The sequence below is a fragment of the Alligator mississippiensis genome, chromosome 4 (assembly GCF_030867095.1).
Source record: "Alligator mississippiensis isolate rAllMis1 chromosome 4, rAllMis1, whole genome shotgun sequence".
Lineage (NCBI taxonomy): Eukaryota > Metazoa > Chordata > Crocodylia > Alligatoridae > Alligator > Alligator mississippiensis.
This window is the reverse complement of record NC_081827.1, coordinates 8202131-8229570: the sequence shown is the minus strand read 5'-3', so window position 1 is coordinate 8229570 and position 27440 is coordinate 8202131. Positions and strand designations below refer to the sequence as shown.

At 48.9% G+C, this 27440-nt stretch overlaps 1 protein-coding gene across 1 annotated transcript in view; it reads right to left on the bottom strand.

Annotated features, from left to right (window-relative positions):
- PLXNA4 (plexin A4) overlaps positions 1 to 27440 on the bottom strand; it is a 523137-nt gene that overhangs the window by 86407 nt on the left and 409290 nt on the right. The window contains exons 11-14 of the mRNA XM_014607569.3: positions 19166 to 19262; positions 15093 to 15283; positions 6052 to 6203; positions 5225 to 5342 (exon numbers count right to left, since the gene is read on the bottom strand). Of these exons, the coding sequence (XP_014463055.1) occupies positions 5225 to 5342; positions 6052 to 6203; positions 15093 to 15283; positions 19166 to 19262 (558 nt within the window). The remainder of the gene's footprint in view (positions 1 to 5224; positions 5343 to 6051; positions 6204 to 15092; positions 15284 to 19165; positions 19263 to 27440) is intronic.

Genomic DNA, 27440 nt, shown 5'->3' with positions numbered 1-27440 from the left:
CTCTCAGCCTCTCCTCATCAAGCCTGCTCTCTTGACCTCTAATCATGTGTGTGGCTCTTCTTGGGACTTTCTCAAGCTTCTTCACCTCCTTTTTAAAGTGTGGAGCCCAGAATTGGATGCAGTACTCCAGCTGTAGCCACACCAAGGCCAAGTAAAGCAGGAGAATGACTTCTTGGGTCTTGCCTGAGATGCATCGGCAGATGCAAGCCAGAGTTTTGTTTGCTTTGCCAGATGTGGCATCGCATTGGTGGCTCGTGTTCATCTTGTGATCAATCATGACCCCTAAGTCTCTTTCGGTCGTGGTGCTAATGAGTGTAGCACTGCCGAGCGTATAAGTATGATGTGGGTTTTTTCCCCCAAGGTGAAGCACCTTGCATTTCTGAGTGTTGGATGTCATCAGGTTTTGACCTGCCCGCCCCGAGAGCCTGTCCAGGTTGGCCTGAATCAACAGCCTATCCTCCCAGAATTTGGTGTCGTCTGTGAACTTAGCCAGTCTGCTTCTGACACCCAAGTCCAGATCATTTATGAATATATTAAAGAGTACTGGTCCAAGTGCTGAGCCCTGGGGGATGCCACTGGTCCCCGTGCACCATGTTGATTTGGTTCCATTGACTATCGCTCTCTGGGTCCGACCACAGAGCCAGTTCCCCAGGCATCAGACCATAAGGTTGTCAAGGCCACAACTCCCCATTTTTACCATGAGGACATCATGGGAGAGCAAGTCAAAGGCTGTTTTGAAATCCAAATATATGACATCAACCTCTTCAACTTTGTCCAGGTGATGTGTCACCTGGTCATAGAAGGAAATGAGGTTGGTCAGGCAAGACCTACCCACAATGAAGCCGTGTTGGCTAGCTCTCAGAACGTTGCGTGTCGTTAGCCTGTTGTTGATGGTTTCTTTGATGATTTTTTTCCCAAGATCCAAGATAGTGAGGAACATAAACACGTCCTAGAGACTTGGTGCTAAAACCTTATTGATTTAATGGGGGGGAATTAGTGCCTTTCTACAGGATTTCTATGCCAACGCACAGAATGCAGACGAGGACTTTAACACCGCTGTGGAATTTTATAGGGAGATTTTCAAAGTTTAAGTAGAGACGATCGCTCTGTCAATTGTACACTCCTCGGTAGGATGATCCTATGACAGTAAAAGGCAAAGAAGGTTGGCTGTGATTATGGCGCTGTGTGGGGATTCAGGAAATCTAGGCTCAATTCCTGACTTGGTCACAGATTTACTGTGTGATCCTGGGTAAAGCACCAAATCTCTTTTTGCTTCATCTGCCTTTCGGTGTGACGAAGGGAATAATCCTTCCTGCTTGTCTCTGCAGAAGATCTGGAGACAGAAAATGTCTTCTGTGCTACGTGCATGGGCAATACCTGGCGTAACAGAGCACTCATCTCAGTAGTGACCATGCTGCTATTAATAAGGGATGCTATCATTTCCAAATCATCTTGCTTCATGCCTGCTTTTAAGCTCCTTTTTGAATTACACCAAGATGCTGGACAACTGTATTTAAAAAAGGCAAGATTCCTCTAGGGCCAAAAGAAAATGAGCTCTTTCCTTTTCCACATCAAGATAAAATAATCATATTCGGAAAGCCCAGATCGCCCTGATACCAAAACAAGGAGAGGAAACATCCATTTGCAGGCAGAAATTTGGAGTTAGAGTTTATTCTTTCATTTGCATTTTAATAGAAAAACTTTCTGCTCACTCCCAAGTGTAAAGCCACTATATGCATTTAAATGAAGGGTGTTTTTTTTTTCCCTTCTCTTTTTAAGAATGATGCTATAAAAGCAGGAACAAGCAGGTACAGCACACAGTTGTCTTACCGAACTTCAGAGACCATTAATACAAGCTTATAAAATCACCCAGGGCACGTCCTAGGCTCCCCTCTCTACACTCCTCCCCTTCAGCTAATCGCTTTGAAAATGTACTCTAACACGATGGAAATGTTTCTGCTTTGCTTTCATTTGCAATGAAGTTAGCACTTGGAAAAGGGGTCAGACTGACAGCAGCCTTCGAGTCTGAAGCTATACATGGAGAAGCACAAGATCCCTGCCCTAAAAGAGCAACTCCCATGGTGAGGGGGGTTCAGTCACCGGGTTGCATTGAATGTTTAGCCTCGCACCCAAAGGTGCTGACCTGGAGACAAAGTAGTGTCCACCACAACGGTGGCACCTATGATGAAGAGTCTTGGCTGTTAGGGATGGGATTGAGAGCCATCACCTTTTTCCATGTGAACCTGGTGAAATTTAACTGAATGAAAAAGAGATGGAAAGACTCCAGGTCCCTCTCCCAACCTTTTCCCTCCTCCGCTCTTGAGACTAAAAAAAACCTACCCTGACTACTTGACCTCTGGCCTTTCCACAGCCCCAGTACAAATGAATCCCTACCAGCGATTCCTTTCTGCCAAAAGGTCACCGAGTTTTTGCAGGTCTTCCGAGAAGGTTTACGGATAAGCTTTCAAAGTTTCGGTAAACCATTAATTATTCATGCCAGCCTTCATAAATATTGCACGGAGTATTTACATTAAAAATCAGGCTCCAGACTGTTTACCGTTGCCTCATGGACAAAAGGCGACAAAAAATACAAGGAAGATTAACGAAGCTTTAATAGGGTAAAGTGGACAGAGACCATGATGGAAAAGAGGAATCCAGTCATTCTTTTATGTCCTTCTCTGACGCTGTTCTCCTTTCTTCCTCTCGTCCTATGCTATCTATGCCCGCTCTGTGCCTGGGCACTGCTTGGATAGATACTGCTCTTTTGTGTGTCGTGCACCAGGCTTCCCATTCACTGCTACTGTCAGGCTCATCTCGGGCCCTCCTCCTCCCAGCCAGAGCTGGTTAGTGATGGATTTTTTGGTTCAGTGGTTGAACTGAATAATCAGAGGAAATGGCTCGGTTTGGGTTGAAACAAAACAGGATTTTTAATTTTTTGTGTGTGATAAAACAGAAGCATTAACTCGTTTCATTTCAGGCCAGCCTGAAACAATTTACATGACAACAAGCAAGAGGTTCTGTCTCGTTTATGAGTCACCGAACCATTTGAGGAATGTCTTTCTTTCTTTGTTTTCTTCATTGAAGTCATTAAAAAAAATAAAATGAAAAACAAACCAAGATGCCTTGGTACCCAAAGTTGAAAAGTTTCATTTGAAAGCCTTGATGTGAAACACTGAAGTTACACATTACAGCTGGGCCATACTAAAATATGAGCATCCTCCCATTTAAGCTTGTTAAATCCCCACAGAGCATCTTGGAGCGATGCCATTTCAGGGGTCGGTTAGCTCTGGACTGTGCTACTGAGCTCGTGTTAGGGTAACTTCAGTCTGCTCCACCGAGATGAAAGGAGCAATCTGCAGCCCTTGCAGCTTCATCCTTCTGGTGTTTCCGAAACAAAACCTTCGGTCCCAGCAATGCCGACAGAAACGCTGCCGATAGAAATGCTGCCTACCATTTTCTCCCGGTTCCTTTACTTATTTATTACTCTTTGCCTGACTCTCTGGGCCTAAATCAACCTCATTTTGCAAAATGCTGCAGTGCCTCCAATGCTCCATTATGGGATGAATCGACCAAACTACTCAGCTCCACCCCAAACCATCCTGCTCCTTCTTCTGCTTCCCTGCTTGATCCCCGAGCTTCCTTCTCCCCCCATACCTGTCACCCTTGATCCTAGTACATCAGCACCACTTCTGTAGGAGGCATATTATGATCCCTTGATGGATACTGGTGGGAGCTGAGCAAAGCCAGGGATAAAGCAGCCAAGTGCATACAAGGAAAGAGCTGGGGAGCATTTGCTTTTGCTGTCTAGCACAAAGGTATGGAGGTATTCAGCAAAGAAAACCCTGTTGACTTTAAACTTGTGCGCTGATGTCATAGCCGGCAGTCAAGAAGGCAGTGAGCAAAGGGAAAAGCTGTCACAGACGGACACGGATGATCGGACCAGTACAGTAATTCCAGGAATAGCAAAGGTGACAAGCTAAAGTGTAATGTCCTGGAAAGAGCCCTTCTGTCTGCTTGATGGGGGCTATCTGTCTAGGCATATCTACGTCCCTACCAACATAGCATCTGAGTGACACTTGCCTGAGAGCAGCAAAGGCGTCCTTAGCTAAATGTGGAAATCACAACTATTTGCATTTCATTACCAATGCCCTTTGCAGCGAGTAACAGTGCACAGGTATACGAATGGCCCAAGCCAGGAGCAGTTCTTTTTGCAGGCCAAGACAGATTTCTCTGGCAAGGAAGCCTCTGTGTCCAGTTCAAGAAAGATGCAGGCAGATTGGAAAAAGTCCAGATGAGAGAAAATAACTAGAGGCCTGGGGAAAAAAATGACTTCTGGGGAAAGGCTGAAAGAACTAGGATTGTTTAGTCTGTAGAAGAGAAGACGAGTGGGATTTGATAACCACCTTCAAATACCTAAAGTGATTATAGAAAGGATGGAGATGGGCTTTTTCCTGTGCGTGCAGGGGACAAGACTAGAGGCAATGGCCTCAATCTGGAGCAGAGGAAATTTAGTTTAGAAGTTGGGAGGAATTTGCTTACCATAAGGGTGGTTAAGCATTGGAACAGGCAACCTAGACTAATTGTGAAATCGCTATCCTTGGACATTTTCAAGCATAAGTTGGACAGACACTCGGCTGGGATGGTTTAGCCAGAGGTGATCCTGCCTTGAGTAGATGATTTTATGAGGTCCCTTCCAGCCCAACTTTCCCATGATCTTATAATCTCATCTAGAAGAAAGATCTGCATGGATCAGGGCTGAGGTACCCCCTGGACACCTGAAAAAATGGGCCTTATTCCATTAAGCAGGTTTTGCAGATTAGAGGTGTACGAAGGAAGGAGGAGACAGAGGAGTAGGATGGACGGGGCATTTCAACACACGCCTGCAGGCACCACAGTGGATACGATCCCCTTCTCTTATCATTTTTACATCAGTATAACTCTGCTGCCTTCAGCAGCATTCGTTCCAATTGACGGTGATGTAAGAGAGCAGAATCAGGTTGGCATCCTGCCCCCATTATGTCCAGATGGCAGGGCAAGAAACAGCGAGCCTCAATCTGCTGGCTGCGATCAGCTCAGAATAGCGATACAGCCCTGGTGTCCAAGCAGACATTCGCATCCAATGCTAACCCCGGATAACCCTCAAGAACAGCACCTAGTAGCGGTGACGTGGGAGTCTCGCTCCTCTGCTGCTGCTGAGATTTCCCATTTCTGAGCCGGTGCTTACCGTGAAGTAGTAGAGCTGTGAGGACCTGGCCATGAACTCCGGCTTGCATTCGGCCACGCAGATCTCCACGAATCCGGCGTGCTGGCTGAGTTTGGCCTCCCCCATCTCGCACATTATCCTGCAAGGAAAGCACAGATGGGAGGCGTAGTTTGCAGGAGGGCAGGGGGATACCACCTGGGGATCAGATCGCAGCCCCTGCTGATTCTCCTCGAGGACACTGTCTCTCAGGGCTGTTTAGTCAAATTGCACTGAAATCCAGAGCATTTACCCACCAATCTGGCCCAGTGAGTCTCTCTGCTCTTTTAAATCTATGGGGCACCAGTTACCACCCATCTCTTGGGTGAGGGGTCCAATCTCAGGTTGACCCCAGGGCTCATGCACTTTGCTGACCACCCTGCTACAGACCAGGCTCCTGTCCTGGAGACAGGACAGCAAAGCCAGCTCTTTGCCCAACTCTGGTGGCTATCCCCCAAAGAGCAGAAGATCATCCACGTGTCACTGCTCAGTGAACTGGGTCCCACTAATCCCTGGGGGTGTGGGAGCTTTGGTAAGACATATGCATTAAGGGCTAGAGCAGACCCACAGCTAAGCCAGCCTCCAACTCTGCCTTAGGAAAGACTGTGAGCGGTGGAGTAAGGGAGGCACCAGGCACTGCCAAACCCTGGGCCTCCTGGTCTGTTGATGAGAAGCGTTTCTATGAACAAAGAAAACATTGGCTTCTCCTAGCTTTCCGGGGACATTGACCCCTCCTGCTGAGCTAAGGGGGGCAATGGAAGCTGTTATGGGGGGGATGGTTCTGTCTGCAAACCCTTGAGTGTCCAACTTACTGCTCTGCTGGGATGTATCCTTCCACCAGAGGCTTGCACTCCACTCCAGCCACTTTGACATGAGATGCAATGTCCCGAAACTCCAGCCCCAGGTTCTCCCCACGGATGGTCACTTTGGTTCCTCCTTCCCGAGGGCCCGTCAGCGGGGAGATCTGGAGACACAGCAAGAGCAAAGTCACTGGAATACCAAAGGTCACCGGTGCTCCAGCAGAAGAGAGAGGAGCCGGTACCACAACTTGCTCCCGACCCCAAGAGACACGGAGTGGCTGCATCGAACACCCAGGGGTGCGGTATCCCGTAACATCCGGTCAGTCTATTGCAAGCCCAGTTCTCCATGTCTGGTCCCCGTAGAAACAGATTAAAAAAGACTCATTCAACAGACTCATTTCGGGCCCAAACTTGGGTTTTCCAGGATCCTCATCTCCTGGCCCACGCGAGCTCCCCTGTGTCAGGCTAGCGCTGCACAAAGGAGTTGCGGGATAATGGGGCAAACGTACTAGGCGAAGGGTGTTGGGAGGGAAGACAACTGGACTGTGAGGTTTGAAACCCTGAGTCAGTCTCTGAGACCATGGCAGACAGCAGAAATGAGATTAAACTTAAGTTAGCAAGCCGGCAAGGCAAACAGACAAGGATAGTATGACAGGCAGAAGCAGCTATGAGCTTATACTGTATTTACCCGAATGCAGGATGACCCTGAATGTGAGACGACCCCCCAGTAATTAGATTCTACACATGGAAAATGTATAAAGTTACCTCCTCCCCCTTGAGACTAGCTCTACTCTCCTGGGATGGGGCGGGATGTTGTTCACCTCCCTATCCCACCACCTGGGCCTTAGCAAAGCTTTGGGCTGGGATGTGGCCTCTGATTCTCATTCAGCGCCTGTTGTGCGGGACTGATGAGCCAATGAACCCAAGGGATTTTATGAGTGACTTCCTCGCTCACACCAGCCCCACTGGTTTCCCTGCCATGAAGGCCAGGAGTCCTCCTCCAGCCCACCACACCCTGCTGAGTGCAGACGTGTGTGTGTTTGTACACACTCACACAAAGCTCGCCCTGGCACTGCTGATCCGTGCTTGTCCCACTGAGCCCCGCTGTATTTAGCACAGCCACTGGTGCTTGGCCAGACAGTATGAGTTGTTAGCAGAAAGGCTCAGTTCATTTCTCTCCTTGCCCTTGTGCGGTGCTGGATGCAATGGAGTTTGTTTTAGACCCTAAGGACCAAATCTAGGTGCCACCGGAGCCAGCCAGGACTCAACCGCTCTGCCCTACTATGCGCCGTGTCAACCTGCTTTGCCATATGGTTCAATGGTTGAACAATGCTAGCTTTCCCCACTGCCCATTCAGATGGTGCCATGATTGCCATCTGCCAACACTGGCAGTGAAATGCTGGGCAATGGGAATTCCCTGATAGATGTCCTTTCCCATTTGCTGTTAGCATGGCCAGTGGGGAATCTGTGTTGGCAGCTAGATCCTGGTCTTGCAGAGGCTGGCAGGAGCACTAAGAACTTGGCTGCTCTTCTCTGCTTCCCAAAATATGGAGAGAAATGTCCTTCATAAACAGATTGGCCAGGTCATCTCCTTGCAGAGATAATGGCAGCAGAGTGAGGGAGAGAGAAGGGATGAGAGCCGAGGGGCTCTCATGGTCAGGATTTGTAACCCATGTGCACAACTGTTCCCATCTCTCCCTTGAGAGATGTCCCACCAACCTGATCTGTGTAACTATGCAAAGGGCGTGGAAGGCCCTGAGCTTCATATCTGTGGAGAGCTGGCACCTGTGGCATTTGTGTACGCTTCCAAGTTAAAGCCCCAAAGGATGCCTCATCTCTGTCCACCTCCCTCCCGGCCAAGACAAAATTGTTGTGCAGTCTCCATCCTTGGAGGTTTTTAAGATGCAGAAAGACAAAGCCCTGACTTGGATGGTCTAGCTGGGGCTGATCCTGCTTTGAACAGGGGGATGGACTAGATGTGACCTCCAGAGGTCCCTCCCAAACCTCATTTTCTATAAGTCTATGTCCATGCCATCTCTGTACCATCTTTTCATTCCCTTTCCACAACCACTAAATCCCAGAAATCAGGCAATGTTGGTTGGATGCTCTATGATTCAGTCAAGTCATGGACCGCGGGACCCAGATGCTGGCTAAACATACACATTTCACCCAGGGATTAGAAAGCTCAACCTTGTGCTTTGAAAACACATGCTTCTTTCCTGCATACAAAAGCAGAGCAGCCCTTAGGGTTTGTAGTTTCTTTCCAGGTGGAACCAGTTGCAAACCTTCCTGGAGCACACCTACGAGCCTGGGGGTACCGCTGCCACCACCCAGGGGATCGGTCTGTCTTTAGCCCTGTGCCCCCTGGGGTACACAGGCCTTGTAGACCTTGGGGGTGCTTGACCCACTGCAACAGCTGGAGGTGCTTCCTTTAGCCTGAAGCACAAAAATTAGCCTCCCTTAGTCAGTCGGACCAAGGGGGCACAAAGGCGTGCCTTCTCCAACAAGCTCATCAATCTTGGTACAACGAAGAACTTTATTGGTTATAGGGGGTAGGTTTGGGGGAGGGTACAGGATAGAGAAGTATCAAAGAATAACCTTAGAGCAAACAGGGGCTAGGTAGCCTTTGATCACACAAAAGAGAGGTACCTCCCCCCCCCACCCCAAACTGGTCCAGGTCTTGTAGGCAGAGCTGGTTGCTTAGACAGGTAAGAAGACAGAGGAAAAGAAAACTGGTAAAAGAGACTGGGATGGAAATCCTTCACGGAGTCGACCTTCTGTGGTTGGTCCATTCTGCGCAATGCCATTAGGACTTGGTGGTGTCCTCCCTTGGGAGCCCGTTCCAGACCTTGGCCACTCGAACTGTGAAGAAGTTCTTCCTAATGTCCAATCTAAATCTGCTCTCTGCTAGCTTGTGGCCATTGTTTCTTGTAACCCCCGGGGTCGCCTTGGTGAATAAATACTCACCAATTCCCTTCTGTGCCCCCAGGATGTCTTGGGAGTACCCCAACCTGGTGCTTCGGAGCACACTCAAAAGCCAGGTCTTAAAGAATGTTTCAGGGGCATCCCTTAGGGAGCATTGTCAGCCTCATGTCTGGGGTTGATGCATGAGAAACAGAAATAGGGCCTATTTCCTCAGCAATACGACTGAAATCACCATAGTGTAGGCATACCTTGAGATGCTTTGGTGCTAGAAGCTGTAGTAAAGCACTGGACGGATGGATTGGAGTAGGTAAATAGGTAGGTAGATGGACATTTTTTTTCAGAAAATAACAAATCTATGAAACCACACAGCAGAGCTGACAATGACATTTCTAGCACACCAGACCAAAAAAAATCGAACACTTAAGATATTTCATAAAATAAAAATTTGGAAATATTTTGATCTAGAAGCAGCTTACCTAGGTAGGACATTTCCATAACATCCAAATATTTTATTTCAATAATTTTCAAACGTTGCTTTGATTAGATCAAACGTGTCATTCCAATGAGATAGGCCATTAAACAGAAGATCAACATCAAGTGCAATGAAAGCTGAACTCAAGCAAAATGAGAAATTAAAAAAAAAATGCACATTTTGAATTTGTATTGTTGAGAAAATGTCCAGCCAAAATGTTGTTGAAATTGGCACATTCCCTGAAATATTCTGATAACAATTCAACTGCATTTTCTGATTTAAAAAAAAACACAAAACTCTGTCTTGTCAAAATATTTTTGACCAGATCAAGTATGTCTGGTCTCTATTTGGAGTTTGCTGCGTACAGGTAGATATAGCAATGTTTGTCGGTGTATCCTCCTAGCAGAGAAAGCAACACCTTCCAGGAACTCTTGTGCTGGAATCATTTAAATCATTTTATATAATGGAATAAGCTACACCGGCAGAAAGTCTTTTTGCTAGTACAACTGTGTCAATAGTCTGGCTTTTGCCAGCATAGCTGTCTGGGTCCGCCGTGTGATATTTTTCATGCTCTTAATCACACAGCTCTGCCAGTAAAACGTTTGTAGAGTGGACCAGACCTTAGGTTGGAATCAATTGTGCAGCATTTACTCTAGAGACCGTTACTCACAAATGCTCCACAATGAGAAAGTTTCTCTATTTTTCATTTGGATCCTCCAAGAGTTTTGTGCTGCAAGGATCCGTTCTCCCAACAAATCAAATCCTGTTGTTGCCCTGTTAGGACATCACCGTTTGTTGCCAGGAGGGGAAAAAATGGATATCATAACTGAACAATAATGAAAAGAGACTGTAAAAAAAAACTATACACAAAACCCAGCACCGATAAATTTAATCTTCCTGTCCTCCTTCCAGATCCACTTCAACAACAAGTTTTAGATTTGCTTCTTATTCTGCTTCTAGTATCGAACCCGGGTTTTTAAGAGCCGTGTGTCTACCAGAATGTGGCCCATCAAGCTTCTCAGGCAACTAAGATCACGTAATACTTTAATATTAGAATAAAAGCCCTTTCCGGAGCTGGGGAGATGAGTATAGGTGGCCGGACGGGGGCAGAGTTGGGGGCACTCACTCAGTACGTGGTTTCTCAGCACACCGAGCGGTTACTCAGCTGCCAGTGCATGTTTCAGTGTCTGAGCGGGGCAGGGCTTGGAGGATGCAAATACCAAACTAAACCCCAGATACCAAAATGAGGGTCAAATTTATTTCTGATGCAACTCCAGATTAATTTGGCTCAGGGTCCCCGAGTCCTCTGACATCCTACAAGAAGAAAATCAGCAGTTGATTGGGAATCAAGACTGCATTTGTATGCCCAATTGTCTACCCAGCAATGTCTTGAGCAAAGAAACACAATCTGCTGACCGCTCGGTCTTGGACTTGAGCTCCCAGAGCTGGCCCCTGCAAGAAGCAATGGGCAGTTGCTTCTGTGTTTGCAGGGGCAATCCCTCCTTCACCTCTTGCACTCTTTACAACTAGAGGTCAGCCTGAACAAGAACCCAGACCCAAGCACCATAGAAACGTAGGGATTGATGGTTTGGGTGAAGCAATGCCATCTTGAGACCACCTGGGACCCAAGGATGGGGTTTGCAGAAGCTCTCAGCATTGCTACCCCCACTGATGTCGCTGGTAGGAGTTTTACTACTGACTTCATGGAGCACAACACAGCACGATTGAAAATGCCACCCCCAAATTGAGCAACTGGGAACTCCTTTGGAGAAGATGACAAGATGTCTGATAACTACAGGGGCATTTGGATCAAGTCTTAACGTGTGTTATGCAGGCATAGATCCAGTTACCAGGATGGCCTGTCTCCCACAAAACACAGACACTCACAACGACATGCTACCAACATGACTGTCAGTCTCCTACAAAACACACGCAGAAAAACATGGGATTGCCCTGGTTTTAGACTAAAGGACCGAAAACCTGATCTACACGTTTCTCTCCTAAGTTCAAATGCAGGGAACAAGAACTGTCCTTTGCAAAGCAGGAAGCACTGAAAGCTGCCAGGAAGCCTTGGCATCTCCTTGAATACATCCAGCCATGACGCCACGTGACAATTTACACCCTCCGCTAACATCGGCATAATGTTATAGCGCGTGCTTGTCATTCTTAAAGAGCGTTTTGTAGCCGGGCAATTTTATAGTCCTCTAATTTCACTGAGTGGCAATATAAATGCAGGAGCCAGTAAATAACTTCAGGTTATGGGTAGCTTGGTGTTGCTGCGTATGCGCGCACGCGTGTGTTTTTTCTCTCCTCTCCCCTCCTCACGGATATTTCCTTGGACCTCAGCCAGGATGAGAACACTCTCACCAACTGCTCCAGACATACCATTAGCTGCAATATATATCCAGCCACTTGAGATTACTTCCATGCTAATGGCTCAGAAAAAGACTTTCCAAGAGCTACTTATGAGCGCGCCAGACAATTGAAATATTTCACGAGCGAATATTATGATGATTTGTAGGAGCACTGAGGACTGGCGGAGAAAATGCCCTCAGCGGAAACAGAGCTCCCCATGACATCTAAAGGACAGAGGTTTGCCGCTTCGTGCAGAAGGACAGCGGTCATCAGCGGTGGGAGGGATGGGGAAGGAGAATGGGATGAACGTGAGTTTGTCTTCAGAAGGATCAGCTGCAAGACATGGCTTTGATAGGAATGGGCTCCTATAACCTGAGCGATGCAGGAAGTCAAAAAAAAAGATGACTATTGTTCCTTCTGAATTTAAGATCTGTGAGTCTATGAAAAGCTGCTAAACCTCTCCCCAGGATGGGGAAAGAAAAGTTTTCAGCTTCTTTCCCTCTTTAAGTTTCAAGAGCCCAAGGCTGAAGTTTTCAGAAGTAGCCACTCATTCGAGGTGCCCCAGCTCTCAGGCGCCCAGCTCGAGCTGGCGGATACCTGGTGTTCAAAGCTATGTCCAGACAGTCCAGCTGAAGACAAGAAGAGATGTGGAGGCCAGTGCAAAGTCAGGCTCAGATGGGACGCTCAGGGATACCTCAAAGCAATGGGCATTTTGGAAAATGTTGGCTGTGTGTTCGGGATGGAGGATGATGTACTGAAAGACAGTGAGAGGCTCTTCTCCATGCACCCTAATGGGACTGTTACAGACTTGGACAGCTCTGGCCTCTGTTCTCGTGACACTTCCAGCACCACAGACTTCGATGACAATGCCTACACCTCCAGGCAAACTGGCACAGCTGCTAGGGTTTCCCCTGCCACCAGCACAGATCCCCAGATCTAGAAGAAAGAAATCTACCAGGGAGTCCTCCATGTCTGATTTGCAAAATAAGGAACGATCCACAGGTGAAAGACAATTTGGATTACAGGTATATTCAAAGTGCGATAGCTATTCCTGAATGGTGCCATCGGTGCAAACTCTTACTCTGACATGGGAGTGTTTTCTTCCTGTCCACTTTGAAAGTGCATTAAGGCAGTGCTACTCTACAATGCAAGCATCCACATGCGGAAGAAGTCCCGTGATCCAGCTATCCCTGAAAAAACCCCTGTGTAGACTCCTAATGCATTTACCATGGTGATAAACAACATCCACGCAGCAGCTTTCCACCCGATGCTCTGCCATACCGCACACGTTGCAAATCAGATTGTCCCCTCGTCCTATTACTGCTGGGTTGTTCCTTGTCATCCCTCAACCCTGCAGAAACTGCTCCCCTCAACCCTGTCCTCAGAGCAGAAGAGGAGTCGGACCACCCCTTGGCAGTGACGGACCGGAGGCAGTGTCAAGGCAGGGGCAGGCTTGCAGAGATAGCCTGCTCTACTGATTTTTGCAATTGCAAGGGGCCAAGAAAGGGGAGACCATCCCTCCCCAAAGGGATGCTGGGGTAAAGAGTCCACACTTGAGAACTCCCTCATCGAGTGTTATCTTCGTCCACACAGGCTGATTTATTCAGGGTTTATTTTTTCCCTCTACTGAAGTGCAGTGAGATATGGCAAGCAGCAGCTCCCGCAGTGGTGCACTGCCAGCAACTGGGGAGTCACAGGGCAGCCCCCAGGCATGGGGCTCCCCGCAGCGCAGCCCCGCTTCTCTCGCAGGTGCAAGCCCTACACCAATCCCCGTATCTCCCCCCTGGGACCCCCCTTCTCTCCTGCTCACGATCGTCCCAGCACCCTTGTGGAAGACGGGCCGACCCATCAGCAGCAGAATCCTTCCCAAATTGCAAGGCCCCTTGTTGCTAGGGTTGAGATGTGGTTAACTACCTATCCCCTGGTTTTTCAAATGGCACCATGACATCTCAGCCAAAATGATAAGGGGCCGGAGGTCTGCTTTTCTTTTCTCTTCCTCCCCTTCACTGCCTGCTCTGGGTCCCTCTCCTTTCCCTTTCTCTCTCCTTCCAACTGCCCTCCTGCAACTTTTTCTTCTGCCCCCCACTTTTTTTCTTAGCCAAGAATGTCTTTCTTTCTTTTTTTTAATTCACTTTAAAAAAACACACCAAACAAACAGAAAATGCCTTGGTACCAAAAGTTGAAAAGTTTCATCTGAAAGCCTTCAAGTGAAATGTCGAAGCGACACATTACACTTAGGCCAGACTAAGGGCACTTAAAATGTGAGCATCCCCTTTGTTAAAGCTTGTTAACTCGTTCCTTTTCCCTTGACCTAGCCAGGAAGGACTCTGCTGGGCTCGTTGTGCCTCCCCAGAGAGGCATTGCTCCCCATAGCCACCCCTTTGACAGGGAAAGAAACTCTCTTGTTCTGGCCAGGCCTGAGAGCTGTGCTACTCAATGGGTGTGAGGCCTTAATGGAGAGAAAGCCATGAGTCCTGATGGACTGGGAGACATAGGATACTAGGATGCTGACCCCAGCGCTCTTTCCTGCCCAGGGCAGGGGGTCGGACTCGATGACCTACTGAGGTCCCTTCCGACCCTAATATCTATGAATCTACAGGCCTCCTGTTATTCTTGAAAAACTGCATTTGGCAAAATGTAGGAATATTCTCTCTCACCAGGACGTTGCTAAAATACTGAAGAATGAAAGCGAACTACAAAGTCAGTCTGATTTGCATGGGACGCTGCATGCCCACTCAATAGATCTCGAGTCCAGACTTTATTTTTCCTTCCTACTATTGGATGCAGGCCCCAGCCACGAGTCTAAATAAACGAAGCACCCAAGCCTCATTACATTTGAATAATTTCTGAGAGGGGCTTCCCAGCCAGGAGCCATCACGTCCTCAGGCAGTACCTATGGGCACCATTCTCCGGGAGCCTGGGACGTGCAGACAGTTTGCACTATTCAGGTCTCCGATCCAGGCAGCAGCTCTGGCTGTGCTGTGCCTGTCGGGGAGCACTGCCTGCAGCCGTGGCTGTCACCTCCGCAAAGCACTCGTGGAGTTTGCACGCTGCCGTGAGCAGCAGCCAGCTCCTTGCAGGGGGCCCTGCTCAACCAGCCTGGCCTGCCATGGTTGGAGGTGTGTTAAGCCTGACCTCCCATCACGAGAGCTGCCGGGATGCTGTTTGAGCCCAGCTAGGCGCACCTCCAACGCCAAGACAGAGATACAGCAGCAAGATGCACCGAGAACAGGTTGTCCCTGGAGAGTCCCCCCGCTCCAGGGATGTGACCCCCCGCTCCGAGAGTGGGGTGAGGACTTACGTCAGTGATCTTGGGGTTGGTGCATTTGCCCTTGGTCCCGGATAGCTCCAACCACTGGTTTTCCTGGGCAGGGCAGTGATGCTTCAACGTGCACTGGTTCGGCCCCTCGCACCAGCCGCACTCAAAGTCCGGGTCGGCTTTCAGGCACAGGCCGCAGCTGTTGCGCATGGCCCCGCACTTGTACAGATGCACTGTGGGACAGCAAAGGAGAGAGATCCTGAGGGGTGCGGGCACTGAGGAGGAGCCTGGGGGCAGGTCTGTGGGGTGTAATAAGGAGCAATGCATAGAAAGTGACCCCAGGGGACGCAGGCTGAACAAGGAATTCAAGTGCTGTGCCTTGTGGTTGTGTGATAGGGTTAACTGCATAGCTTTAGTAAGAAGTTAGACCTGTATTTGTATGGGATGGTTTGGCTAGGGCTGATCCTGCCGTAGGCAGGGGGTGGGACATGGTGACTCTGCAGGTCCCTTCCAGCCTCCCCCTCCCTCCTCTGCCCCAGGAAATCACAAGTTTTTGGGGACTGAGTTACTCCCAAAGTCCATCTCTAACAGAGAAGCAAAGGATTACTGCCCAGCTCAGAGTCTTGGTATAATTTGGCCCCTTTTTGAGAGGCCAAAGTCCTTTCTGAATAATAATTATCTCATCTTCCCACTTCCCACTGTTGCTATTAGTTAACATCAATAATTAACAACTCGTCTGCAGGACAAGGTAAGGCTGCTTGTCCTCGTGTTACAGGTGGGGAAACTGAGGCAGAAACTGCAAAGGAAGTCATTAGCAGAGTGCTTTTCCTGGAGACCCAAGAGAGACACGTCTTTGTGCCGCTCTGAGTCCTTTTTCCAGCTACTGCTGGGGCAGGTGCTTTTCTGCGTGCGATGGGGAAATTTCCCTCCACGCTTTTCTTGTGCTTTCAGGACCTGGCTGCTGTCTCTTCACTGGGGGGTGGGTTATATATAAGGTCCAAAGACTCATCAGCATTGAAACTTTCTGCTGAAAAGCTCTAGAAATCATGCAGTGCCTGAGGCCACGTTCCCCCCCTCGCCCCTGAAGGCAGCAAGAACCAGCCCATGCAATGAAAATGCTGCTGAGCTTTTCATTCCTCGAAGCTGGATGCCAGAAAGGCCAAGTTAGTCAGGCAGCTGTCAATCATGGTATGCCAGCACCGGACCCCCTCTTGACCTGCATTTCCAAGCACGTGCCTCCCTACACACTCCCGTCAGGGGCAGTGCTGCATAGGGCTGGGTGTCCCTTGGCTATATTTTACTGCATTTCAGTGGTGCTGACTGACATACTGGCTGGGCACGTCTACGCGAGACATGTACTGCGGATCTGACTAATCAGCTCTGCAATAAAGTCAGCGTCGATATGTGTGCCCCTACTAGGATGGAGTAAATGAATCTAGTCCACCGCAGGACAGTCCTTGTATATACAAGTACTGTCCTATGGTCGAGTACTTGACTCCAATGCAGCACATGTTTAGGCAGTGACAGGGCTGGCTGGGCATGAGTGCTTCGGTGCAGGGACTGCCTGCTGTCTAGCCCCACCCTGGAGCACCCTTGGGACCCAGCCAGCCCCTCTGCAGCACATTGAGCCGGGTTGGAGCGGCCCCGTGACCGCCGGGGCTGCTCCGACCCAGCTCAGTGTGCTGCGGTCCCAGGCACATGTGTAAACATGGTGCTCGGGAGCAATAAACTCCAGAACAATATATGCTGGAGTTTATTGCTATGTGCATATTACATGTGTAGACACACCTAGTGTTGCCTTTTCGCAGTTATGGAGCAGAGAGACAGGGGTCTAGGAGGGCAGGGCAGACCAGGCCTCAGGAGGACAAGGTTTTCATCCTCCCTCTGAGCATCCCTGTGGACTTGGCCCAAAACCCCCGCGTTGTTTCCACCGTGCTGTCTGTCTTATTGGACTGTAAATTCATGGGTATAGTGGCAGTCTCTTCAGTGCCTTGTCCATGCAGGTGCCAGTCTCAACTGGGCTAACTCAATCCCAGCAGCACAGAAAAGACAAGAGATGCACAAGTGGTTAGCTGTGCAGAGAGCTTGTCTTCTAGGCACTAGCAAATCGTTCACCAGGCATTTCAACCTCTGCATGCACCCATCATTTATGGACCTCTTCCCAGCATAGACCATGAGAGACACTGAAAACCAGGCGGTTGGATATGGGGACCCCCACCTAAATTGGGAAGGGGCCAAGAGAAGCACATCCACTGTGTCTGGTGACTTCAGCCAAGATCTGCTCTCCTGTGTCCAGAGGAAGAAAGGCCATTTCCCAGGGACTGTACAGTATCACTGAGTGTCTTGTTCACAAAAATGTCTGTGCTGCATCTGCACTTGCCGGAGTCGCTGTCAGCCTGCCTACCAGCCTCTGCTGTCCTGATCTGAACTCAGATAATCTCTGGGAGCAGAGAGCAGAGCTAACAACCACGTCCGCTCCTTCTCATAAAACGGTTGTTCCCTGGACCGTGCTCAATGCTGCAGAGACCTGGCTCACAGCCTCTGTAAGGACTGATCTGGAGCAAGCCCTGCCATTCTCTGCAGAGGACAGACACAGTCCAAGGATAAGAGCTGGTGGGCACAGGAAGCACCGTCACCCTAGCTAATTGGAGGAGCTAGATCTCCCCCTTGTGAAAATGGCACTGAGAGCTTGGTCATTAATATGCCACTAATGGAAAATCTCTTTGATGCCTTCTACATCATTAGCAGCCGTCCAGGCCCATCACATTTCAGGCCATTAGCTTGCAGAATACAACAAATTAAAGGGAAGGAGTGGGTAGTTTAGCACCAGTAAGAGGCTTTCAGCTCCACAATGGGTATTTGAACATGGTCTGTGGTCAGCAATGACTATTACCTGACCATTGCTTGATGGCCAACAGCTTAGGGGGGAGAGGACAATGCATGTCATGAGTGGTCTTCCCCACCAGCATGGGGTATCACAGCAGAGTGGGTAAGGTGTTTTGCTATGAACCTTAAGGTGTGAGTTTGAGCCTTGCTCCAGGGTGATGCCAAAGGCCACCCCAGTTGACAAGCATATAAATGGTACCTGGCCATTTTGGGCTGGGAGTCAAAAGCGGCTGGAGGTCTGAGGGAGCTGATCAGTTGTTTAAGAGAACTTGTCACCTGTCACTAACTTAGGATCATCTGCCACGTCCCTGGCAGCGGGCAGGAGACGGATGTGTATGGGATCCGGCAGAAGACCAGAGGACACCGAGGAGGGGAAGGGGCAGGAGAGACAGGCTGTCTTGTGGAGGTCTCCTTCAGTGGGGAGGGTCCCTCACCCAGAGGTTAACAGCAGGATGGCAAAGGACAGCTGGGGAGATGACAAGGAGTGCAGGGTGAGGAAGTAGCAAGCAAGGGGCGGACGGCATAATGCGGGGAAGGAAGCAGGTGTAGGGGGTGGCAGGAAAAACCATTGATGCTATGAGACCTAAATGTTAAGAGAGGAGAGGGAGTCCAGGGAAAGACCCATGGGTAACTGAGGATGCAAGGACCAGATAGCAAAGGGAAGGGAAATCTGGCTCCCCTGCAACCGCCTGGCCTTGGGTTGTGGCTGAATGAGTGACAGCCCCTGGTGCAAGCGGCACGTCCACCCCTCGCCACCCACTGCAATCAAGTAAAGCCGGGCTCTCCGGGCAGGAGGTGGGTCTCATCCTTTTCCATTTTCACGTCACTTCGTTCTACCTTTCCCCACTGGCACGGCTGCCCCCTCCCTCCCGGCTCATTACCACATCCAGCCTGAGCAAAGACCGGACAAGCTGCAGCTGCTGATGCATTAACTGGAAGAGTCTTGTGGAAGGAGAAGTGAAGAGGGTTGGGGGGGACAAGGGCGGTGTGAGAGACAGGAGGCAGGAGGGATGTAGGGAGAGTGTGGGAAGGAGAGGACAGGGAGGCTCCTATTTCTCAGGTGCTCGGGGTAGTGTGGGGGGGAGCCCAGAGCACACAAATTAGTAATTTAAGGAGAGCGGAGAACAAATGCGTGCAGGGAAACGGTGACTGCTTTGTTCAGCGTGCGGCGCGATGTGGCCTGTTGCTAAGGTTACTGCTTCCAAGGACAAGTTGAAATAATTCTTTACCTTTGTTCTGCGCCGGGTTGTCAATGTTGAAATTCCCATTCCACACGACCGTCAGCTCTACCGGCAGGCTGTTAATCTCCATCCCTTCGTATGAATACTAAAAGCGGGAGAGCAAAAAAAAACAAAACACCGTCACGCCGGGTGCCGCGGCGGGGGAAGCTGCGAGCCAAGTGGGACTGTCGCTGCCCTGCCCCACGGGCCATCGCGTGCCGGGGCTCACGCGGCTCTGCTCCCCGTGGGATGGATACCGGCCAGCCTCAATGGAAGGCACTTCCGTCCCTCTCACAATGTCTGGAGGCTTTCAGGTGCTAACTCTTACGTGAATCCTGTTCTGGCTCCGTTTTTGGATGTGTCTCAGAGGTGCCTGTTCCAGATGGTGGGGTTTATTGTCTAGAGTTGGGTGCATTTTTGACCTGTTAGGTTTAGGATGGGGTGATCTAGTTGGGGCTGGTCCTGCTTTGAGCAGGGGGTTGGATGAGATTTGACCTCCTGAGGTCCTTTCCAACCCTCCTTTTCTGTGATTCTAGGTGTAGGGCCTAGTTCAGTGATTCTCAACCAAGGTGCCCAACCCTGGGGTGCCCATGAGATCCTTTTATCGGTGCCATGGGGTGCTGCTCAATATTAGCATTGTTAGCTGTGCAGACACCTACACATATTCACAAGATCAACCCAGAGATTTCAAATAGAAACCCAAAGTGTCAAAACCTTTCTACCCTGAGGTGGTCTTTCTGAGTTCTCTGCAACAGAAGAAGTGTTGGAGGTCGGACTCGATGATCTATTGAGGTCCCTTCCGACCCTAACATCTATGAATCTATGAATCTATAAGTGCTCTAACTATTGTTTTTGTCATCAAAAAACAAGTGAAAGTTAAGAGCTGGCATTTTTGGGGGTGCCTTAAGACTAACAACATTGAGAACCACTGGTCTAGCTGTTGGGTCTACCTTCCTGTTGCTGGCTGTGTCCCTGGGGTGTCCTTTCCAAAGGTTAGCTATCTCTCTAAAAGGTACCCCGAAGGTACTGGCTGTGTTTCTAGGTGTATCTATATTACAACTCATGGGTGATGGGTGAGATACTAGAGGACTTAGGAAAAGTACCTGGATCTATGTGTCTACCTATTTATATGCAGGGGAAAAAGGCAGGGCCAGGGAAATGCAGACCAGCCAGCCTGACTTCCACTTCTCAAATGATACTAGATCAAATTATTAAACAATCAATTTATAAGCACCTGGAGGATATTAAGGTGATAACAAAGACAACGTGGATTTGTCAAGAACAAATTGTGTCAAACCAATCTAATTTCCCTCCTTGACAGGACAAAACAACCCTTTGGATAAGGGGAAATTATGTATCGTGACTTTAGGAAGGATTTTGACATTGTCCCACCTGACCTATGCAAACTAGGGAAATGAAATCACTATATGATGGGTGCACACATGGTAGGAAAACAACTCTCAGAGCAGCCATCAATGGTCCCCTATCAAACCAGAGGGGCACATTTAGCGGGTTCTGTGCTAGGTTTGGTACTATTCACTATTTTCATTAATGGCTTGGATGATGGAAGAGAGACAGCATTTATCAAATCTACAGATGACATCAAGCTGAGAGGACAGCAAGCACTTTGGAGGACATGATTTGAATTCAAATTGATCTCCATAAATTTGGGGAAATGGTCCAAAATCAACATGAAGAATTGTAATGCAGCAAAGTATTACACATAGGAAAGAGAAATGTAATGCAGACATGCAAAATGGCAAATAGCTGCCAAGGGCAGCCATACAGCAGGATAAGATCTGAAGGGTTATAGTGGATCTCAAACTCAATATAAGTCAACAGCATATTTGCAGAAAAGGCAAATCGCCTTAACAGGAGCCCTGTATGAAATGTGAGTGGTAGTTACACTGCTTGATTCGGCACTGTAAGCCTCAGCTAGAGTACCACATCCAACACTGGGGCCCACGTCTCAAGAAAGACGTAGACAAATTGGAGAGAGTCCAGAGAAGAGCAACAATGAGAGCAGCTTTGGAAAATATCACTTCTGAAGAACAGTTGAAGGGAATGGCTTTGCTTAGTCTAGGCAAGAAGAGTAAGAGGAGAGATGATGACCGCCTTGCAATATGTAAAAGGCTGCTATAAACAGGATAGTGATCAATTATTCCCTGCAGCACTGAGGATGGGACAAGAAGAAATCAGTGCAATGCACAGCAAAGAATATGATGAAGCTATTAGGAAAGATCTTCTCACTATAAGGATAGTAAAGCATTTGAACAGGCCACTTAGGCAGGTTGTGGCATCTCCTTCTTTGGTGGTAGTGAAGGGCAGGTTAGATGAACGTTCATCAAGGACGGTCTAATTATACTTATTCTTGCTTCATTGTATAGGGTCTTTTGTGGTCCCTTCGAGCCCTGAATTCCTGTGACTCTATAATACATGGGGTTTGGTGTGCTTTTTCAGCCATATTTTCAAGTGAACAGAGGATGTCCATATCAGATTGGAGCAATGGTCCACCAGATTGTGCATCCTACTTTTAGCCGTGATCTCCAGCCTGACTTTGCAGAGAAAGTCTAAAACACGCCTTATATACATCGCCGCTTGTATAATGGCAGGGGAAATGGCCCAGTTGCTGATGTGACAGTAAGTGTGAGCACCGGGCAGGAAGGACTGTGGATTTTCTCATTCTCTTGGCTTATCACATTCAGTGTCACTGTGTTTATTGCTTTTGATTGTGCAAGGCACCTGCAATTCAGCGGTAATGGGGCTGTGCCCATCTAGTCACTCATTCCTTTATTCCCCTAGCACTGTAGGCAACTCAGCAATGACAGAGCATTGCAAGGCAATGCAGTGATGCTACACTGTCATGTCCAAATGCGTTTCATCATGCAGTACAGCAAGTTGCCCCAGGAATATTTTGTGTCCTGCTTGCCAAACTTATAGGACTCCGAATGATCCTGCTGAAATCAGCATAATCCAGGGGGGTGGAAATACAAAACACTCACATCAGCAAGACAAAAATTATTCCCACGCAGCATTACACCCATTAGGAACTAATTCCTATAATTACCACGGGGTCAGAAAGAATAGACTAACCACCCATCTCCCAGTTTACTGCCTTTACACTGCAGCCCACTATGTCATCTCACTGACAACTTTATGTCCACTCCAAAGAGTCGGGAAAATGTTGTAAAAATTGTATATGCTGCTGGTCCTCTCAGTGCAATGCAACCACCTCGGGGCGTGAAAGGGGGAAGCCCGCAATGGCATTAAAAGGCAAATCTGGTGACAATGTGAAATCTACTGGAAGGGGTGTTTTAAGCAAGCAGGATGCAAGGATGCAACTGGAACCTTGCTAGCTAGCAAGCCTCTCAAGGCATCATGGCTAATGCTCTTGGGAAAAGAGTTGGAGGCTTTTAATGGGCTGTGAGTGGTGAGGACATAGCATCCAAAAACAACACCTCAGTGCCCACTGCACTTGGTGCTTGGTCATTGGTTTGACACTTAAAGACCAATGGCTATTGAGTGACCACAGCCCAAACATGGCATTCCCGGGCACTGTCACCCACCCAACTAGATGCATCTCTAAATGATCAAAGAGAAGAAAGCAGGTCCTAGCCCAAAGCCCTAACCTGCTCCTGAATCTCTATGCTGCTGCCCCAGGGCTCTGTACACCATTACCCTGTTAAGGACCAGCCTGGCATTGAGCCCTCCTGTGCTGGCAGTGGCTGGTGTGCACGTGCTCCTGGCTGGGTGCTGAAGGAAACTTTTGCTGTCTCGGTGGGAGCACCTGTTAGTCGTACTGGGGTGAATGGCAGCTTCTAACTACACTGGCCCTGGAGTTTGCTTGTATGAGCACAAGCTGCTTTCAGGCCTGAGCAAACAGCAAGCTCATCTGAACCTGAAGCCAAACTCAACTAGCAGCCTTTCCTGAGGTTTAAAGAGCATCCCTCCTTTCCCCCCCTCTTCACTTCATTATCTCATGCTGCTGTTTGTAGTTCCTACTCCAAGACAAGATATGAGATAGAAGTGATGTGATACCAAGTGAAAGGGGCAGGGGCTCCTTGGAGATGAATCACAGGAGCCTTAACCGAGTTTTGTTCCTTCCTCCCTCAAACTCCCACTGGAAAGTCAACGGGCGCTCAGCTGAGTCGAGACTGAATGCAAAGGCAGTAAAGACCCTTGGATCTGGTCCTGGCTAAACCAGGGGTGAGCTAGAAATCCCCCGAGGATGCCTGTGGACATGACATGCCCAGCCTGCTTTCCAGACTCACTGGGAATGCCAGGCTCTGAACCCGTGCAGGTACATTCTCTCATCACTACTAATTGCCATGTAATTGCAGGGTAAAACATATCCAGTGATTTCTGCCCATTACGGTGGAGTGAGTGCTAGTTATATGGTAATTTCATTCTCAGCAAACTAAACACAATTAACCAGAAACCTGCAGGCCTCTGTGATTATAATCTAGTTGCAGGGTATTTATGGGTAAGGACCGTGTGGTTACCATGGAAGTTAAAAGCACTTGCAGGACAGCGGCACCCTGCCCATGTAGCCGTCGTCATCAAACTCAGTAATAGCATTTGTAGGACACTTCTCCGTGTCATTTGGAGTAAGACCCACCACACTGATTTCCCATTGCCCATGCTTTCTTCCATAGGAAAGGTCCAGAGGACAGACCGGGGGCATGTCTTTGCAGACAGGCTCGCTTAACCTAGTGAGGAAGGCTTTAAACTAGGTTTGCAGGGGGATGGAGACCAAAGCCCTGGGGTAAGTGTGGAAGTAGGTGACCTGGAGGAAGCAGAAGCAAGAGCAGGCAGCAGGGGAGACCTTCACATGTTTCCTGAGAAATGAGGGCAATCGGTTAGTCACTGCACAAATGCATGGGCCCTGGGAAACCAGCAGGAAGAACTGGAAGTCCTTGTGCAGCCATGGGGCTGACATGATTGAAATAACAGAGACTTGGTGGGAGCTCGCATGGCTGGGGCGGTGTCATGGATGGGGACACACTGTTCAGGAAGGACAGGCAAGGGGAGAAGAGGAGGAGGAGTTGCACTTCATGTAGAAGAGCCGTACGATTGCTCAGAGCTCTGGTATGAAGCTGGAGACAGGCCTATTAAGAGCCTCCGGGTTAGGGTCAGAGGGGAGAGCAACAAGGGTGATGTTGTGGTGGGGGTCTGCTATAGACCACCAGACCAGAGGAAGTGGTGGATGAGGTTTTCTTCGAACAGCTAGTGGACGTTTTCGGATCACAGGCCCTGGGTCTCATGGGGGACTTCAATCACCCTGACATCTGCTAGGAGGACAATACAGCAGTGTGCAGGCAATCCAGGACATTTTCAGAGCATGTTGGGGACAACTTCCTGGTGCAAATGCTGGAGTGGCCAACTAGGGGCCATGCTCTTCTTGACCTGCTGCTCACGAACAGGGAAGAATTGGTGGGGGAAGTAGTAGTAGATGGCAACTTGGGCAGCAGTGACTACGAGATGATTGAGTTTAAGGTCCTGAGGAAAGGAAGGATGGAGAGCAGCAGAGTAAGGACCTGGATTTCAGGAAAGCTGACTTTGACTCTGTTAGGTAACTCATGGGCAGGATCCCCTGGGAAGCCAGTCTGATGGGGAGAGGAGTCCAGGAGAGCTGCCTATACTTTAAAGAAACCCGACTGAGAGTGTAGGAACAAACCACCCCGATGTGCAGGAAGGCTAGCAAATATGGCAGAAGACCAGCCTGGCTTAGCAGGGATCTCTTCAGTAAGCTAAAACATAAAAAGGAAGCTTATAAGAAGTGGAAGCTTGGAACAATAACTAGGGAGGAGTATAGGAGTATTGATTGTGCATGCAGGATTGGAGTCAGGAAGGCTAAAGCACAATTGGAGTTGCAGCAGCAAGGGACATGAGAGGCGACAAGAAGGGTTTCTACAAGTATGTCAGCAACAAGAGGAAGGTCAGGGAAAGTGTGGGTTCCTTACTGAATGGGGGAGGCAACTTAATGACAGATGATGAGGAAAAGGCTCAAGTGCTCAATGACTTTTTAACCTTGGTCTTCCCGGCAAGGTTAGCTCCCACACTACTGCATCTGGCAGCACAGTTTGGGGAGGAGGTGAGAAGTCAACAGCTGTGAAAGAACAGGTTAGGGACTATTTTAAAAAAGTTGCATGTGTACAAGTCTATAGGGACGGACAGAATACACCTGAGGGTGCTGAAAGAGTTGACCATTGTAATTGCAGAGCCACTGGACATTATCTTTTTAAACTTGGGACAACTGGGAGAGGTCCTGGAAAAGGGTAAATATAATGCCCATCTTTAAAAACGGGGAAGAAGGAGGATTCGGGAAATATAGACTGGTCAGCCTCATCTCAATCCCTGGAAAATTCATGGAGCAGGTCCTCAAGGAATCCACTGCTAAACACTTGGAGGAGGAGAAGGTGATTAGGAGCAGTCAGCAGGGATTCATCAGGGGCAAATCATGCCTGAACAACCTGATTGCCTTCTATGATGAGATGACTGACTCTGTGGATGCGGCAAAAGCAGTGGGCATGCTATACCTTGACTTTAGCAAGGCTTTTGATATAGCCTCTCCAACATTTTTGCAAGCAAGCTGAAGAAGTATGGGTTGGACAAATGGACTGTAAGGTGGATTGAAAGCTGGCTGGATTGTTGGGTTCAAAGGGTAGTAGTCAATGGCTCAATGTCTAACTAGCAGCTGGTATCAAGTGGAGTGCCCCAGGGGTTGGTCCTGGGGCCGGTTTTGTTCAATATCTTTATTAACAAGCTGGAAGATGGGATGGAGTGCATCCTCAGCAATGTTGTGGATGACACCAAGCTGGAGTGGGTAGTAGATACACTGGAGGGTAGGGCTTGGACTCACAGAGATCTAGACGAATTGGAGGATTGGACCAAAAGAAATCTCATGAGGTTCAACAAGGATAAGTGCAAAGTCCTGCACTTAGGATGGAGCAGTCCCATGCACCAGTGCAGGTTGATGACCGACTGGCTAATCAGCAGCTCTGCACAAAAGGACCTGGGGGTGACATTGGACAATAAACATTTATGAGTTAACAGTGTGCCACTGTTGAGAAGAAGGCTAATGGCGTACTGGGCTGCATTAGTAGCAGCGTTGCCAGCAGATTGAGGGATATGATTATGCCCCCTCTATTTGGCACTAGGGAGGCCTCATCTGGCGTCCTCTGTCCAGTTTTGGGTCCTCCACTACAGAAGAGTTGTGAACAAATTGGAGAGAGTCCAGTGGAAGGCAACGAAAATGGCCAGGGGGCTGAGGAACAGGGCTTATGAGGAGAGGCTGAGGGAACTGGGCTTATTTAGTCTCCATAAGATGAGAGGGGATTTAATAGCAGCCTTCAACTCCCTGCAGGGGGGCTCCAAAGAGGATGGAGCTGGACTGCTCTCAGTGGGGGCAGATGGCAAAACAAGGAGCAGTGGGCTCCAGTTGCAGCAAGGAAAGTTTAGGTTGGAAATTAGGAAAAACTTTCTCACTAGGAGGGTAATAAAGCACAGGCTACCCAGAAAGGTTGTAGACTCTCCATCCTTGGAGATTTTTAAGACCCAGCTAGACAAAGCCATGGCTGGGATAATGTAGTTGGGGCTGGTCCTGCTTCGAGCAGGAGGTTGGACTAGATGTGACCTCCTGGGGTCCCTCCCAACCCTCATTTTCTATAAGTCTATGTCCATGCTATCTATGTACCATCGTTTCATTCCCATTCCACAACCACTAAATCCCAGACATCAGGCAATGCTGGTTGGATGCTCATGGCATGCATGGGGCGGCCTGGGGCGGATCACAGTTTTACACACTACCACAGCATCTTCTTTCTGAGGATCTTGAAGTGCTTCACAAATGCTGATGGACTAAACCTGGCAACATCCCAACAGGTAGCAAGCTGAGCTCAGCTTTAAGTGATCTGCTCAGGGTCACACAGTATGTACAACAGGGAGCAGGTGGCAGGACACAATCGAGGAGACTCTTTGCCCAGATTTGTGCTCGAATGGGCCATGAGATCGAGATTTCTTCACTGCAATGCACTTCTACCTGTTGGCCCTGTTTTGGAGGCTTGCAGCCGGGGCAGCTGTGCATACTGAAGTCTCTGTCATCACTAAGTTGAACTGTGCAGTAAAAGGGAATCCTGGCCTAGTCTGGAGGTAATAGAAATGATCCCAGGGACCTGGGTCCTTTGGCTCTTGTCTCTTCAAGGCACCTCACATCTTTAGGTTTCCATCTCCCCGCTGGAAGGCAGTGCCCAATCTACTTGCCGACCTCCCAGCGCTACCGAGG